The 18,710-nt window shown below is 45.3% G+C and overlaps 1 protein-coding gene across 1 annotated transcript in view; it reads left to right on the top strand.

The window, feature by feature from the left end:
• Positions 1–13,197, top strand: part of LOC116872120 (tRNA dimethylallyltransferase-like) — a 128,158-nt gene extending 114,961 nt beyond the window's left edge. The window contains exon 6 of the mRNA XM_032865164.1: positions 11,191–13,197. Coding sequence (XP_032721055.1) covers positions 11,191–12,556 — 1,366 coding nt within the window. The 3' untranslated portion in view covers positions 12,557–13,197. The remainder of the gene's footprint in view (positions 1–11,190) is intronic.
• The last annotated feature ends 5,513 nt before the right edge of the window (positions 13,198–18,710 follow it).

The raw sequence follows: 18,710 nt of genomic DNA, 5'->3' as shown, positions 1-18,710 counted from the left end.
AATCAGTCTAGCTCCTAACTTGACCTCCTCCTACAAAAACACCTCCATTGGCAGGAGCTGAAGCCCTCTCTGGACACTGCTTCCTGAACTTTCTCACCCTCCCCACCAACCCCCACCCCTACCTCCACCCCCACCCCCATGCTTAGAAAAGTAAGTAGCTCTAAGCCAGGATAAAGGAGGTGTAAGACCCAGAAGCTCCATGACCAAGATACTACATTAGGGAAAAGTTAGACCGGTAGGTGGGAGTAAAGAGGCCAAATTCCAGAGTTTTATTTAGCCCCTGTCAGGAAAGGCCTAAGGATTATTCTGGGAGACACCAAGTTGGGAGTGGGAAGGGTTGCAGAAAGGCCTTGATTACCAGGGGCCCCGTGTGTCTGCACAGGCCCCTCACTGCGGCATGAGCTGGACTACAGGACTTCTACCTCCCTGCAGAACGCAGGCTACACTTCCCTCAGATGCGCACTGTGGGGATTGAACCGGCCAAGATGGCACTTCCGCACCAAGGAGGATCCTCACCTTCGCAGCTATTCACACTGAATGCTTAACCATCCCTCCACACTCCCTGAGCACAGACAATCTGGGGGAGCAGACGCACAGATATGGCAGTTTTCACAAAGTGAAGGTTCGTGGCACCCTTGTTGCCACCATTTTTCCAACAGCGTTTGCTCGCTTTGCCTGTCTGTGTCACATTTTGGTAATTCTCACAAGATTCCAAACTCTTCATTATGATTATATTTGTTGTGGTGATCTGGGATCAGTGACTACAACGTGCTGAAAGCTCAGAGGGTGGTTAGTGTTTTTAACAATGAAGTATTTTTTAATTAAGGCATGTACCTTCTCTTTTTAGACGTAAGGCTATTGCATGCTTAATAGACCACAGAAGAGTGTAAACATAAGTGTTACATGCACTGAGAAACCGAAAACTTCATTTGACTCACCACATTGCTATCTTTGCCTTATTGGGATAGTCTAGAACAGAACCCACAATATCGCCGAGACAGGCCTGTAGAGCATACCTAGGTTTCGTGGGGCATTTAATATTAATTACAGTCTGTGTGCATCTGCCCGTGTACTTGTGTGTGGGTGAGTGTGTGTATATGGGGGTCTGCTGATGTGCAGGTGTCTGTGTGAATACGACTGAGCACAAGTCTTGGTATGCCTATGTGTGCACGACTCTTAAAAAGGACAAGGTCATGGAGCATGCCATACTGTGAAAAATGAAGAATATAGAGAATTCTTAAGAAAAAAAGAAAAGGGGATTGTTATGGACTAAAAGTTTGTGCCCCCCAAATTCATTATTTTGAAATCCTATCCCCCAAAGAGATGTTATTAGGATATTAAGATAAGGGACTTTTGTGGGTTCCACCTTCATGAATGGAATTAGCGCCTTCTAAAAGAGACTCCGGGGAGATCTCCCTCCCCATCTCCCACCCTACGCGGACATAAGGAAAAGATGGTTGTCTCGGAACCAGGAAGCAGGCCCTCACCAAGTCTGCTGGTGTGCGGATCTGAGACTCCCAGCCTCCAGGACCGTAAGAAACAAAATGTCCGTTAAGCCACTCAGTCCATGGTATTTTTGTCATGGCAGCCGGAGCAAGGACAAGAACTAAAAGAATTTTATCATGTCTCTCCCTTCTCTGACGTTCAGCACACGGGAACTCAGAAAAGTTGGAAAAATCTCAGAGTTGGAAAGAGCCATCTGACACTTGAAGCCCTTGTGCGGTATCCCCAGCAAGTAACTCTCTTCTGTTTAAACACTCGTGATGCGGTCCTTTGCCCACTGCCACTCCAGGGAGGACAGTCTCCATGGCAGGTGGCTCTGGCCACCCGAAATACCATCCCTTGAATCACCTGAAGTCCGTATCCCTGTGCGTTCCACTCACTGATACAGCTCCCATGGGACAGGTTTCACGAAACAAGCCTCTCTTCTCTGGGCCTGCCATGTCATGATCTCTTGAAATATGACCCCCAGAATCAAACATGATTCTCCAGACGCAGTCAGATCAGAGTAGGCACGACAGAAGAGAAGTATTTGCCATGTCCAAAACAAGACAGGAAGTGATAGCTTAAAAAATCCTGAGAACCCCTGCAAATCAACTCGGCTCAAGTGAGACCAGGATACACCAGCCTCTGACCCAGCAGACCTTGCTCTGCTGTATATCCCCAATGCATCCTCATAGGGGGCCACAGGGACACGTGCAGGGATGTTTATCCAGTTGTCTGTGATTGCAGGAAGGGGGAGAGTGGGCTTCCGCTGGAAGACACAGCCTACACAAAGACCCCAAGGCCCACGACTCTTCCCCTCTGCTCCGACGGTCTGGCATTATTTTGAAAATGGAAACTCCTGGAAAATTCAGCACATCCACCTCTGCATATCTCTGGTGAGTCCCCAGAAGAGTGGGAAGAGAGAGAACAGGTGAGCATACAAGGGGCCAGGCACAGGAAGGAACTAACAAAAGCCTGAGATTTTTTCTTGTCAACCTTGAGCAGCAAGGAAGCAGACATAAGCAGAAAACAGCTAAAGCTGTTGCAAGAATGAATTTCCTTTTGAAACAGCACAAATGAAAAACAAAATCCTCTTAACCTACTGACAGGGTTCCTGGTGGAATAAAGCACTTTCTCTGAAACGACCCCCAAATTAGCAAAACCATAATTAGGATTACTAAATGAATAGATCGGAATTCCATAGAGAAAATATTTACTCGGGCAAAACCTCCTCAATTCAATAGCTCTTTCAATTAATTTTTTCTAAAGTTTTGGATTTCCACAGACTAATCTGCTGGTATTTAGAAGGATTTATAAACCACTTGCCAAGTAGTTAAAAAGTGTGAAAAAGTCTTTGCCAGGAAGCTCTTTGGGGACTTTGCTAGGCAGAGAGGAGTGAGGTGTTCAAAAAGGCCTCCCTCCACTGCTGGCTCATCCCACATTGCAGTATGCCTTACAAAGGTTAGGCCAAGGATTGTCCAGTGTCCTCGCCAAGCCCCAAAGTCGTGGCTGACCCTGCAGGAGGGATGGAATAAGGGTGGGAGACATCTTAGCTATGGAACCGAGGGTTCCACTAGAGGAAGGTAAGGAGTGATTGGAGCTTACAGGAATTACAGCATGGAAATGGGCTATGTTGCTTTGAATGTAATACTGAATCAAGCCTGGGCCACATGCAGCATGGAGGGTTATTGGATTTCTCTAAGATTTTGACTAGGGTATCTGGGAGAAACTTTGAAATGAAATTAAGAGCCCTAACCCACTTACCAGCATCATCTCCTGCCTCTCTGTTCCTTGCCCCTCCAATACACTCAGACATATTCCCCAACCACACAGGTCTCTTCCTCCTCTCTTCCAAACTCACCTTGTGCCCTTTTTGTGCCCTCACATTAAATGCTGCTTTCCTTAAAGAAGGGAATGGTCAGTCTGGAGACCACAGGGCAGAGGTATCCCGGACTGCACGGAGCCCCTGGTACTCTCCCAGTGGGAGCCCCTGATCCACCCCTCCCCAATCTTAAGGCAACTCAGCAGCATTCCTCTCTATCTCTCCAAAGAAAATCCACTGCACAATGCATGAGAGGAAGATGTTTTGTTCTGAAGTTTCAAGGAGTACAGGGTCACAGGAAGAGCACAGAGCAAACTTAACATCTCCACTCTCCCTGCAAGTTCCCACTCAGCCATAGACAACCCACCCTCCCCCTACTCCCCCATGCTCCTCACCATAGTCCTCTCCCCCAACCCCTACCCCCACCCCCTCTCCGGATCCTTCCCAGGAAGTTTCAGTCTCTGTTCCCACCACCCCCTATAGATTTCCCTCTCTTTCTGCAGAGCAATTAAACCCTTTCCTGCCTTGCTTCCAATTTTGCAGACTCTTTCCCATGACCCCTTCGACAGTCTTTGTGCTCCATCTTCTTTAGAAGGCAGCGGACAGTTGTAAATAACAAACAATATCTTCCCCGGGGCTGGGATGAGGGTAGGGAGCAACGATTTGGAGTCCTGGCGGATGGGGAGTAGCTGAATGTCTGATATGCCAGCAGGGGGAAGCAGTGAGCAAGAACCTGGGGCTGTTTGTAGGCTGACTTGCATCATTGGAAACTGGATTACCAGAAGGGAAACCCTCCAGAGGATTGGACTTCCACCTACTCAAGATTGGTGGGAATTGAAGAGCCTTCATACGTGGAGATATTTTTGCTCAGGAGCATTTTGTCTGCAGAATGCGCCAACTTGGATGTTGTCAGATTATTTACGTAGATATTTTACACCGAGTAAGATGCGCATCTGACAGATGTACTTTCCGAAGATGGCCACAGCAATGTCACCCATCCCACGTGTCCTTCTATGAAGTAACCCTGCCACACCCCTATCAGTAGCTGGAGTTTATTTCCCACTTGTATCTGAGTTTCCAATGTCTGCTTCAACCAACAGAGTATAGCAGAAGTGATTTCACTGTCTTGGTAGCTTCTACTTCCTCCCTCTTGGAATGGTCACTCTTGGGAAGATCCCTTTCAGAATGCTGTTACTATATTGACTCTATTTACTTATTTTCTCTATTCCTAATCCTGGAGAGACTGTCCCTCCCTGGGTTAGCGTATTTCTAGAGCCTCCCTCATGAGTGTGGCTTTGATATACAAACCAACCTATCCAGAGTCCACACTTCCAACCATCCCCTTTATGAAATTCTCACACACCAAGCCTGTTCTAAGTCACCACAGGACCAAGTAATCAGGAAACCAAGGACCACCCCTGCAACCAGAGACCGAAATTATTCAAACTATCCATCCTAAATTTACTCATATATCTACCATGTCTCACCCATTCCTTTTCACAAAAGCCCCAGTAAAGGCTCTGGGAATGCTCTCCTCTCCCTCCTCTCTGCCTCCCCACTGACCCTGGTGGCCTTCTTCATGTGGCCTCGCATGGAGCTGTGCCTCCTGTTTCTGGGGATCTAGAATATGTATAAACATCTTCCTCCAAGACAGTCATTTCCATGTCTGCACATCTTACCATATCTGATTAACACAACTCCTGGATTCATTTTAGAATGGCCACCATTGCTATGAGAAGCCCAAGCCACATGGAGAAGCCACATGAAGGCATGATAGTCAGTAATCCCTCCTGAGCTCCCTGGAAAAAACCTGTATCAGCTGCCAATCCTATAGGCTCACCTCTGGGACATTCAGCACAGAAGACCAACCAACTTCTGATGGCAGCTCTGTGACAGACCCCCAGTGAGAAATGCTGAGCTGAGCCCAATCAACCCACAGAACAGTGAATTGTATTTTAGATCACTCCGCTTTGAGGGTGGTTTGAAACAAAGCTGCAGATAACCAGGACATGCGTGATGCTCTTTTCATGGGATAGGATCAGTTCCTATAACATGAAGCTCCCATGAATGACCGGAGCTCAGTGTTACTCAAAGCTTCAGTATCACCTGGAAGCTCATTACAAATGCAGAATTCAACCCCATGTCAAATTTATGAAGCCAGAGTCTGCATTTTAACAAGAGCCCCTGATGAATCGAATACACATTAAAGTTTAAGAAGCACTGTTGTGGCCATTATTGACTATACTTTGCCCAGCTCTCCTTAAATCCTCTAAATGGTTCTCTGTGCCCCTCTCCCACCTTCTGTCTAGGTGTTTTATTCCAAGATCTTACTCGTGTGATCGTTAGACTATTGCCCTTGGGTTACTGCAGTTGCTTTGCCTGTACATGCAAAGAGTCAGAAATATCTGGGAGCTTATGCCCCTGGGATAACCCACACAGTAACTGACTATATGGCATTATGAAAGCCCAGCTCTTTGCCTCAAGACAGAACAAATTTTATTTTATTTTATTTATTGGTTGGGGGTGGGAAGGAGGGACAGAGGGAGAGGGAGAAAGAGAATTCCAAGCAGGCTGCAGAGTCTGACATGCGGCTCAATCTTATGACCGTGAGATCATGAACTGAGCCAAAATCAAGCATCAAACGCTTAACCAACTAAGCTACCCAAGGCGCCCCCCAAGATGGAATGAACTTTTTCTTTTTAATCATTTTTTAAGATTTATTTGTTTGTTTTAGAGAGAGAGAGAGTTGGGGGCAGAGAGAGAGGGAGAGAGAATCTGGAGCAGGCTCTGTGCTGATCACAGAGCCCCCACATGGGCCTCGATCTCACAATGCTTGACCTCGTGACCTGAGCCAAAACCAAGAGTCAGATGCTTAACTGTACCACCGAAGTGCCCCAGGTGTAATTTTCTCCGGAGCTATCCGGGATCAGTAAGAGAGTGGGACTTTGCCTAAAAAGTCATCCTTGATGTACTTCCTCCTCTTCCCTGTCCTGCTTCCCCCACTCCCTTCCCAATCTCTATTAAGGGCTCTTCCTTAATAAATCTTCTGCACGTGAACCCTCGTCTTAGGGTCTGCAACAGGTACTTAAGACAGCATTGCCCTGTGACATCCTCGTCACCCAGATAGTAGACATTGGCTAACATACGAGGACAGGATTGGAGGAGGGGGAGGGAAAAGCAGGTGATGAGTATAGACAACTCTTTTGAAGAGCTTTTTTATAGAGTGGAACTAAAAAATGATGTTGTAATTGGAGAGAATGAAAGCTGTGTTAATTATATTACTCTGTAACCATTACTCCAAAACTTAGCAGCTGAAAACGACATTTATTATCTCACACAGTTTCAGAGAGACAGGAATTCCTCAAGGTGGTCCTGCTAGGAGTCTGTCATGTGGTTGCAGTCATGATGCCAACCAGGGCAGCAGTCTCATCCAAAGGCTTGCTTAGGGCTGGAGGACCTGCTCCCAAACTCACTCATGGGGCTGCCGGCCAGAGGCTTCCATTCCTCTCCACTCAGGCCTCTCCAGTGAGTGGCTCATGGCTTTGCTTCCCCCAGGGTGAGTGACGGGAAAGACAGGTATTTGTAAATGCATAGCATGAATTGGCAAGGGCACACTGTTAACAGCTGGTCAAAATCCTTAACTCTTGGGAGGATTGAGGAGCACAGGACTGTATGGGTGACAAAGACAGGTTTTCATTATATATACTTCTGAATTCCTTTTGTAATTTTAAAACATTAAAGGAGAAAGCTTAAATGAATCACCAGTACTGGGGCACCTGGGTGGCTCAGTTGGTTAAGCGTCTGCCTTCTGCTTGGGTCATGATCCCAGGGTCCTGGGATCGAGCCCCACATCGGGCTCTCTGCTCAGCAGGGAGTCTGCTTCTCCCTCTTCCTCTGCTCCTCTCCCTGTTCATGCTCTCTTCTCAAATAAATCAATACAATCTTTTTAAAAAATGAATCACCAGTAGCTTGCAATGAATAAAGCTACATCTGTTGCAAAAATATCTATAAGAGGAAGCGATGACATAAGGATAGAAAATTTGAAATGAGTCATAAAAAATATGTAAATGATTAAAAAAATATGTGAATGATTTTAGAAGCATGTATCTATACTATGTAGGATTTCTGGAAGCATGCTGACCCCAGGTAGGTGGGAGTTCCTACCTCCACTAAGAAAGCCCAGAGCATTTCCCCTTCCATTTGCCCTGCCCAGTGTAGGGGGACCTCACCTCTGACCACCTCCATGAGGCCTTCCTTCACCAGCTGCCTGTCTGGGAACTATCGGCTTTCTGGTCTGATCTTAATAAACACCTCAAATTCAGACATCTCCTGCTTCCTACAACATGCATGACCATTTGCCCTGGATGCAGAGTCTTGAAGACTCCAGCAGAGACAACTGAAACAATTCAGCCCCAGGTTCCAGCATCAACCCCTAAGAGGAAGTTTGTCTTAAACCCGGAATGGGTTTAAGATGGCAGCATCTGCAGAAGTGGCCTCATCCTCTCTGTTCAAGGGGCAGATGAGCCTGACTTCCTCTCCCTACAGTCTCTGGAGCGGAGCACCAGATGCAGGAGAGGTCCTGGCTGTGTCAAAGACAACGTCACACTCTCAGTGCAAACACTTGACTCAGAAGCCCCCACTCCAGGCATGTCTTTCAAGGTCCGTCATCATAAACCAGTGACTCGGGGAGAAGCAGGGGCTGCAGGGGCTTGTGGAGATGGAGAAAGCTTGGGGATCTGCGCCTGTGTGAGGACAGCGAGAGAACAGAGGACCTAACATGAGAGCCACATGATGGGGCGGGCAGAATACTCAAACTGGAAGAAGACAATGGGATAGGATTCAGACTCATGGTTCCTGGTACCACCCCGAGAGGCAAGAGAGTCCCTACCCCGGCTTCTGGGACTCTGAGCAGCACTACAAGAAGTGGGGTCTGTGGACCAGCGCCAGTCCACAAATGGTCTGTTACTGGGTCTTGATGAGTTACACACAGAAACAGAGAGGAAATTTTTCTCTTTCTGTCTTTAAAACGTGAGCCTTGGATTTTATACGGATTTTTTTCAATTTCATTTTTCTAGTGATTTATTTTTATTGGATTTGTACAATCTGATCCGTATTAGATGGGAAAATTGAACACCAATCCTGCGCCGCAGAAAGTTTGCGAAGCCCTGCCTTTGAAGCTCCCACAATACCATGAATATTCCAAAACTAAGGAGCCCGTGGGAGCTGTTGCTGAGCCCTGGGCAGAGGGCATCCTGCAGCCTAAATAACAGCTCAGTGACCACACCATTTGGGCCCCAGAGCAAAGTCACTCTGCGTCTTCTGCTCCCCACGCGGTCAACACATAAAGCGACTGTGTCTGCATGTCACAAAGGTTTCTGGGTTGTGCATCTGCCAACATTGGAGACAGACACTGCTTCAGAGTAAGAGGAAGATTTGAGTGGCAGAAGCACTTAAGAAAGAAAAAAGACAAATTAATTAACTTGTCAAATCCTTTTTCCCAGATAGCATGAATGCAATGGTTTCTTACAGAGTAAAGTAGCATTTCCCAGGAGAGTACATGTCCATTTTCATGCTTCTCTGTGCTCCAGTTCATGGTCCAGGGGGTACCCATGAATTAGTGCGGTATTGACAGGTGCACGTGGTGGCTGTGGAACATTTTGCCCTACCAACACTTTACCTCTGTAACCTGAACATACATAACCACAGATGTCCTACGTGTGGCTAATGCTTCACATCCTAGCATGGCTCGCAATATCACTTTAAGGGTTGGTGAAAATTACAGTAGAAGGGGGAGAAACTCATATTGTGAAATTAAAATATTTTGTAAGGTTCAGGGCAGTCATGATAAATTCATCTTCTGTAACTCCACTAAAGTATTTGAACAGAATATGTACAATTCATGATTCATTTCCAAATTTAAATATTGCATTTAAGATTTTTTGTGACAATTCCACTCCTTTCTGAAACTTTCTCTAAATTGAAATTAATTTTTTAAAGCGTCCAAGAGTTATGACTCAAAAAAGATAGTCTAGCTTGGCACCAATTTGCCATAGAACATAAATGGTACAAAACTCTTGATTGTAACAATTAATTTTGCAATAAAGAAGACGAGAAAAATTAAGTTACTAAAAAGATACATAATAATTTATGAATTACGTATATTTTTTTGAATTACGTATATTTTTATTACTTATCTAAACATCAGCAGCCCATCAACAGAATAGCCAACGATGTGCAAAAACAATTAAATTCCATCTTCTTTACTGCCTTGCCTACTTTTATTCACATAAAAATTTTTAATCTTTAAATTTGTTTTTAATCTTTTTTTAAGGCAGGAGGATAAAATATTTTTCGCTAAGAGTTCATTGATTTGGTTTATAATTTTAAATACTTAAATACATACTATGTGGGCTTTAATTTAGGGTAGAGGCCTGTTTAGAGCTGCCTTCCTAAGCAAGGCCAAGGCTGAGCAACAGCCCACTGGAGCTTAGAAGAGTTTTTCACAGTAGGCTCCACGCCCACTATGGAGCCCAACGCAGGGCTTGAACTCACAACCCTGAGATCGAAACCTGAGCTGAGATCAAGAGTTAGATGCTCTACTGACTGAGCCACCCAGGTGTCCCCACTACACATTTTAATTCATGTAAGACAGAGAGTTAAGGGGTGCCTGGGTGGCTCAGTTGTTAAGCATCTACCTTAGGCTCAGGTCATGATCCCTGGGTCCTGGGATGGAGCCCCGCATTGGGCTCCCTGCTCAGCAGGAAGTCTGCTTCTCCCTCTCCCACTCCCTCTGCTGTGTTTCCTCTCTCACTGTGTCCCTCTCTCCGTCAAATAAATAAATAAAATCGTTTTAAAAAAGAAAAAGGACAGAGAGCTACAGGTGGATGGAGATATGACTTGACCACAAACCTCAGAAGGAACACATCGTTTTGAGAAATAATTGTTTGCCATTGATCCCTTCATTTAGTAGGAATTTTTGCCTGGCTTTGGCTTTAAAAAGCCCCTGTAGGTGTGACTGGCCTTAAATGTCTACAATAGTCATTCCCATGGTCCTCCCTTGTTGGGGTCCCTTCTTCGATTCTGGCGGCCCTGCCAAGAGGAGCTATAGGAATGCCTCTGTCCCAATGATCACTCCTCCAAATCCTGCTTTAGAATCCATGCTGTTAGCTACCCGCACGAGTCACGGGGCTTCTAATCATCCACAACTGCCTGCCTGTCCTGTGCTCCAGGTGGAGACCTCCTGTGGACTGGAAAGATTGCAGTTTACCCCAGGCCTCTGGACTGTGAGCCCTAAGGGAGAGCACCAGCATCTACACCACTTCCGGGCTGAGACATTTGCTTGTTTCTGGGCTGTATGTGTGTGTGTGTCTCTCTGCACACCCACACATCATGCGTACCCCTCTATGATCAATGTTGCAATAAACACCCTTGCACACGGGCCTTTGGGTAGATGCCTTTATTTCTCTGGAATAGATTCCCAGGAGTGGGATTGCTAGGTCAAAGGGCATATGTATTTTTAATTTTAATGGATTTTTCCAGATTGATTTCCAAAATGGCTGTAATAATTTACATCTCCACTGGCAATGATTTAGAGCACACTTCCCCCCCCCCCAACATAAAATAGATGTAGAAGCTCTTTTTAATTTTGCCAGCCTGGAGGGTGCAAACTAGTATCTTATTACTACTTTAATTTATATGCCACTGAATTCTAAGAAATTTGAACATCTTTCTATATAGTTGGATATTTTTCTTCTCTGAATTGCCTGTTTGTATCATTTTGTCTATTTCTCTATTGGGTTGTTTAATTGATCAACTGATAGCTCTTTGCATATTACAGCTTCTAACGTTAGTTTATCATTTTCATTATAAAAAATTTTTCCAAGGAGCACCGGGCTACGGGGTCTGCCACGGACACTGCCTCTTGTAGTGATTCTCGGGGCCACGGGCACCGGCAAATCCACCCTGGCGTTGCAGCTAGGCCAGCGGCTCGGTGGCGAAATCGTTAGCGCTGACTCCACGCAGGTTTATGAAGGCCTAGACATTATCACCAACAAGGTTTCTGCCCAAGAGCAGAGAATGTGCCAGCACCACATGATCAGCTTTGTGGATCCTCTCGTGACAAATTACACAGTTGTGGATTTCAGGAACAAGGCAACTGCTCTGATTGAAGATATATTTGCCCGACACAAAATTCCTATTGTCATGGGAGGAACCAATTATTACATTGAATCTCTGCTCTGGAAAGTTCTTGTCAATACTAAGCCCCATGAGATGGGCCCTGAGAAAGTGACCGACCGAAAAGAGCTTGAGAAGGAGGATGGCCACGTTCTTCACAAACGCCTAAGCCAAGTGGACCCAGAAATGGCTGCCAAGCTGCACCCCCATGACAAGCGCAAAGTGGCCAGGAGCTTGCAAGTATTTGAAGAAACGGGGATCTCTCATAGTGAATTTCTTCATCGTCAACATGCAGAGGAAGGTGGTGGTCCCCTTGGAGGCCCTCTGAAGTTCCCTAACCTTTGCATCCTCTGGCTTCATGCTGACCAGACAGTTCTAGATGAGCGCTTGGATAAGAGGGTGGATGACATGCTTGCTGCTGGGCTCTTGGATGAACTAAGAGATTTTCACAGACGCTATAATCAGAAGAAAGTTGCAGAAAATAGCCAGGACTATCAACACGGTATCTTCCAATCCATTGGCTTCAAGGAATTTCACGAGTACCTGGTCACTGAGGGAAAATGCACACCAGAGACTAGTAACCAGCTCCTAAAGAAAGGTATTGAGTCTCTGAAACAAGTGACTAAGAGATATGCCCGGAAGCAAAACCGGTGGGTTAAAAACCGATTTTTGAGCAGACCTGGTCCCAGTGTCCCCCCAGTATATGGCTTAGAAGTATCTGATGTCTCGAAGTGGGAAGAATCTGTTCTTGAACCTGCTCTTGAAATCGTGCAAAATTTCATCCAGGGCCACAAGCCTGCAGCTGCTCCAGTAAAGATGCTATGCAATGAAATGGAGAACAAGAGAAGTTACCGCATGTGTGACCTCTGTGATCGAATCATCATTGGGGACCGTGAATGGGCAGCACATATAAAATCCAAATCCCACTTGCACCAACTGAGGAAGAGAAGAAGATTGGACTTGGATGCTCTTGCTACCATTGAGAGTCAGAGTATTTCTCCAGACTGTGACAAAGAGCCAGAAGAGAAAGGGTCCCCAGGGCAGAATGAGAAAGAGCTGAAATCTGGTGTTTAAAGAGAAATGTCCAGTACTAGCCTTTGCACAGGTAGGGACCCAGTTCAGGAGGGAGGGTTATGTCTGTGTCCCTGTCTGGACTGAGGAGTGCTACGCAGAAAGCCCCCACGATTTTCTTTCTGCGGTGGTGTGGTTTCAGTGTTCTTTGTCATGGAAACAGCAGGACTTGTTAGCTCCCTGTTTGGCTGATGTGCCTGGTAATGATGATTTTTGGAAGGAATTTTTTTTTCTTTCAACCCAAAAGGTTCTATTTTTGAAAGAGGCACAGAATGCACTTTTTAATACTTGAGGATCTTTTTGGTAATGAATACCTGAATTTCCTATATCCCTGAAAAAAGAAGTTTTATGTCCCTGACTGTGGCTAAAAATATCTCATTTCCACTTCTATAAAAGATGACTGAAGTATTGTGAGCCACAAGTCAGGAGTTCTGGATTTGAGTGAATGGCAGGAAAGGCCCAGCCCCAGTGAGATGATTAAGTGAACTCAGCCAGTTGTTGGATTACACTGAGAAGGAGAGAAGGAGGTGGTCATGATGTGGCTTGAAAACTAAAGACTTTGACATTTGTTGAGCTCCTCCTGTGTGATAATTACTATCACTGCTATCTTTTTATTGAGTTAAGAGTCTATATTTTTATTAAAAGTTAAATAAAGAAAAAGTTTATAGGAAAAAAAAAATTTTTTTCCAAGTCTACTGCTTGTCTTTTGACATTGCTTGCAGTATCTTTTGCCATAAAGATGTTTTAAACACACACACACGCACACATATATATGCAAAAACATCTTACTTTTTGATGACCTAGATTTCCAATCTTGGTTGAGAAGGTCTTCTAACCCCTACTTTACATGAAACCTCCTTGCCAAAATTTTTGTCAAAGTATAACATATTTATGAAATAGTGCACATATCTTTACGGATCCGTGATTTTTCACAAGGTGATCGCACTCATGTAGCCGGGACCCAGATCAAGAAACATAACATCTCCAGCACCCTAGAAGTTCCTTCATGCTCCTTCCACTTATGACACCCCCTAAAAATTAGCCCCACCCTGACTTCTAACATCATAGGCAAATGTTTAAACTTTATTCCAATGAATCATCTCTACGTACTCTTGTGTGTCTAACTTCTTTAACGCACATGATGGTTGTGAGATTCATTCACGTGGTTCATTATTTCTCATGGCTGTGCAGTATTCCTTTATGTAAGTGTACCAAACATTAATACTTTTCTACGTCTTTGACTATTTTTTAAATTTGTTTTATTATTGATGGGCATTTGGGTTTTGCTTCCAATTTGGAGCTACTACAAATAGTGCTGCTACAAACATTCTTATACATATTTTTTAAAGATTTTATTTATTTATTTGACAGAGAGAGGGATACAGCAAGAGAGGGAACACAAGCAGGGGGAGTCCTGCCGAGCAGGGAGCCAGGCGCAGGGCTGGATCCCAGGACCCTGCGTGATGCTCTTTTCATGGGATAGGATCAGTTCCTATAACATGAAGCAGATGCTTAATTGATGGAACCACCCAGGTGCCCCTCTGGTACATATTTTTTGATGAATTTGTGTCTGCATTTCTGTTGTATATTTACCCAAGAGCTTAATTTTGGGGTCACGGGGTATGTGTATGCTCAGCTTTTATAGAGACTGACAGTTTTCCAAAGTGGTTGTACCAATTACACCCTGGTCAGTAACGCAAGAGACACTGCTCTATATCCACCCAGTACGTGGTCGTATCTGACTTTTTCACTAGCCATTCTGGGAGGTGTGTGCTAGTACTGCATCCCGATTTGCTGTGCCAGATTTTTAATATTTTACTTCTTATATTTTAAGCCCTTAATCCACCTGGAATTTTATTTTTGTAAGGATAACGTAGGAGTCCACTCTCTCTCTATTCCAGACAAATAGCCAGATACGCCAGATATAATAATATATCTTTTGCCCTGATGTGTCGTGAGGTATGAGTCGTCATCTACCAGTTCAAGCCCCATATGGGGTGTAGAGATTACTTAAAAATGCAATCTTTAACAAAAAGAAAAAGTGTACAGCAGTGAGTGGCACATGAGGATAGCCATTCTCACAAGGGTACAGAGACACCAGGCAGCTACTGAGTGGGCATAGCCAAGGAAGAAGGACCCTCTCTGATTCTGATGTTTGGGGATGTTCTTTGAGATCCTCATTCTGGAGGGTGTGATTATTAAAATGTCACTCTTAGGGGAGTGTTGACTGACGTACTTACTAAGATCCATTATCACATGTATTATTTCATTTCATCCACGCAGTGAGTTCACAAGGTGGGCACCGTTAACCTCGGTTTATAGGTGAAGGCAAGAGGCTCAGAGAAATCAAGTGACTGGCCCTCGACCCCACAGCTAGTGAGTTACAGAGCTCAGTTTGGAGCCCATACCTGTCTCCCTCCTGAGTTCCTGCTCTTTCTTCCAGACACACTGCTGGCATTGCTGGTGGACAGTGAATTAAGTTTCCAGCCACTTCCCAAACAACAGAGCGTGTTACCGAGCAGATTTAGAACCATGACTCCAGCCCCTGCCTACAGACCCAGCTGGTGGCTATTTTCTCTCCGCCCCCCACCCACCACAATGAGTGGTTGATTTCTTGAGAAACTGAGTCACTGTTCCAAGCCACTGAAAGGCTTGTTGAGTCAGACTGGGGTGGCTGCTTTGGGCCCACAGGCAAGTTTATGGTTCTGAGGAGAGACGGGAGTAGTGCCCCAGCAGAAGCAGAGTAGGGCAGGAGAGACTGAGCACACGAGGCTGCCATTGTCCTCAGTCCCTTCCTTATTCATGGTACCAGGTCACAGAAGATCCAGCCATTCTTTTTTCCCAATGTGGAGAGATCTCTGGGTCCTACACTGATGCCCTGGTAACCTGTGCTCTTGGGAGGTCTTTGCTCCCCACAGCCAAGGAGAGGTGGACACTCACTGGCACGAACACACTGGCACTCAAACACATATCAAAAACATATCACATATCAAACACGGTGGCACACACATGGGCAGACAAGCTCCACACCGCCACGAGCAGGGCCAAATGCCCACTTCCAGAGACTCTGCCTCCTGGAGTGAGGTCCTAGGAAATCAGTCTAGCTCAAGGGTTTTTCAAATTATGTCAAATTACACCAGATAAGTTATTCTGCAGAAATGATGAAGTAATTTCTCATCAAGGGGAAGATTATTTGTAAAGATTTATTTATTTTATTTTCCTTGAGACAGAGAGAGAGAGAGCACTCAAGCACAAGGGGAGACAGGGCAGGACAGAGGGAGAGGGAGAATCCTTGACCAGACTCCCTGCCTGCCTGCTGACCATGGAGCAGGATGTCAGGGCTGGATCTCATGACCACCCCCCCGCCAAGATCATAACTTGAGCAAAAATCAAGAGTCAAAAGCCTAACCTACTATGCCAACCAAGTGCCCCTCACCAAAGGGAGGATTTTTAACTGCTAGATATAATTGTAGAAAAGTACACTACTAATCTAGGAGATGCCATTTCCCTCTATCAGAGTCAAAAAAAAAATTTTTTAGAGTCAAAATTTTTTTAATTTAAAAGTTTGATGATACTCACTCTTGGTGGGGATGTGAAGATATGCCATTTGGCAGGTGAAAAAAATAAATGACAAAATAAATGACAACTTCTGGGGAAGGTAACTTGGCAATAGATGTCAAAATGTTTAAATGCACCTGCCCTTAACCTCAGTGATTCCACTCCTAAAATTTTACTGATAGATAAATACAGATACATCACCACTCAAAAATACTGGTTAAGGGAGTTCACTGCAGCTTTTGTTTATAATACCATAAAACTGGAAACTAAAAAATATCCATTAATAGAGAACTAGCCAAGTAAGTTGAAAGGATCCATATCCTGGAATGCTATTTATCATTTAAAATGATAAGGTGGACCTCTATACTTTCTTTTTTAAGATTTTATTTATTTGGGGTGCCTGGGTGGCTCAGTGGGTTGAGCCTCTGCCTTCGGCTCAGGTCATGATCTCAGGGTCCTGGGATTGAGCCCCGCATCGGGCTCTCTGCTGGGCGGGGAGACTGCTCCCCCCTCTCCCTCTGCCTGCCTCTCTGTCTACTTGTGATCTCTCTCCCTCTGTCAAATAAATAAATAAAATCTTTAAAAAATATTTTTTATTTATTTATTTGACAGAGGGAGAGAGATCACAAGTAGGCAGAGCAACAAGCAGAGAGAGGAGGGGAAGCAGGCTCCCCACCCAGCAGAGAGCCCGATGCGGGGCTTGATCCCAGGACCCTGAGATCATGACCTGAGCCGAAGGCAGAGGCTCAACCCACTGAGCCACCCAGGCGCCCCTCTATACTTTGAATTGAAAAAAAAAAAAAATGAAGTACAGAAGAACAAATTGTTTTTATCCTGTTTGCGTTTTAAAACCTGTATTTGTACATGCGTAGAGGGTATCTCCTGGAGTATACAAAAATCTATTACAGTAGGTACCTCTGGAACTGAAAGGGGAGAGGGAGAAGGAAGACTAATTTTTTTTTTTTAAGAGAGAAGGAGAAGGGTCAGAGGGAGAGGGAGAGAGAGAGAATCCCAAGCAAGCAGGCTCCACGCACATCCTGGAGCCAGAGGCAGAGCTCAATCCCACCACCCTGAGATCAGGACCTGAGCTAAAATCCAGAATAGTAGCCTCACCTGACTGAGCCAACCACGTGCCCCTCATTTTTTATTTAGTAACTTTCTGTACTACTTGACACTTGTACAATGAGCATGTATTAATTGTATAATAAATTATTTTAACAGAAATTTAAAATATATGTGTACATATGTATATTTATATATTAGGATTTCCTGCAAGATTTCACTTAGAAAAAGAGTTCCACTACAAAAAACTTTCAAAAAGCTTTATGTAACCCAATCCTATTGTACAAATTGCCAGGAAAAGTGAGAGGGGCTTTTGAAATAGGGAGAAAAGTGCCCTTGGACATTGGGCTAGTGTATTCTGGGGTATCAATTCATGGTAGTCTCCACCTCTCATTGTCTTTAATTCTGTGAGTTGTAGAAAACTGAAAATAGACAAATGATTTGGGTTCATAGCAACGCAAATAAGTTTTGTCTGGTGGAGGTGCAACTGATGCCCCTCCCCACCATGGAAGAAGCCAATTTTGCATCAATTAACAAATTCATTTCATTATTCCCGATTGACGGGTATGTGTATCTGGCCTTTATATTGTCCTTTGAACTGATTTTTAGCTTATTATTCCTTCATTAAGGAGTTAAAAATCTGACACATATTCATTTTATATTTTTATGAGAGATTTTCCCTTTAAACAATTATCTTTTAACAAAGTGGCAGTGGAGACTAGTTGAAGAAGAGACTTGCCCAAGGTTAGGTGGCTGTGGTTGCCAAGCCCTGAGATTTCTGGGCTATTTTACCTACATCACCAAGCAACAAGGACTAGAACCCTTTCCATTTCGACTTGAACACTTACTCCATATAGATATCTAGTTAATTTAGACAATGCTTTCTCACAAATACATGTACAGCTGCACAGGCACAAACACACCCCGCCGACAGGCTGCACAAACTCCCACACAAATGCAGAAACACCACCCCCCCGCCCCGACACACACACACACACACACCCCGAATGGGACACAGGTTAAAGGGTTGGGGATGCAGTATGACCTCTTCCTGCGGACCCTTGACTGCGCCCTGCGGGGAGAAGCGGTGCCCCCCCAACTTCTGACGACCGGCGGGAGGGAGGGGTGTTCGGGGGCGGCGATACTGGGCTCGAGTCCCGGTAAGGAGGCCAAGCCCCCACCCTCCGAGACAGGCCAACGCAGGAAGTGGGCCGTACACTCTCGGAACCAGAAGCCACCCTGAGCCCTGGGGGAGTCCGGTAAGTCTTCCCGGAGGCGGCGGCCTCCCCGCGGAAATTTGAAAACCCTGGAGCAAACACTTTGGAGCCCAGGAACTGCCCGGCGGCCGCTGGACTGAGAGGGGAAGGAAAAACCCAAGGCCTGCTAACGCGGACCTGTAAAGCTGCTAGCGTTTTTACTGCGCGGGAAAACAAACCTAGAAATCTCCCGAGATGAAGACCCTGTCCAGCCCAGCGAGCCCCCGGCGGCGCGGCTCCAGCCCCTCCCCTTTTTCCCACTCCCCGACTGTGGCTCGGCG

This window comes from Lontra canadensis, unplaced genomic scaffold, assembly GCF_010015895.1.
Source record: "Lontra canadensis isolate GAN:19392208 unplaced genomic scaffold, GSC_riverotter_1.0 scaffold28, whole genome shotgun sequence".
Classification (NCBI taxonomy): Eukaryota; Metazoa; Chordata; class Mammalia; order Carnivora; family Mustelidae; genus Lontra; species Lontra canadensis.
Note: the sequence above shows the minus strand (reverse complement) of the source record. Positions and strands in the feature narration are given on the sequence as shown.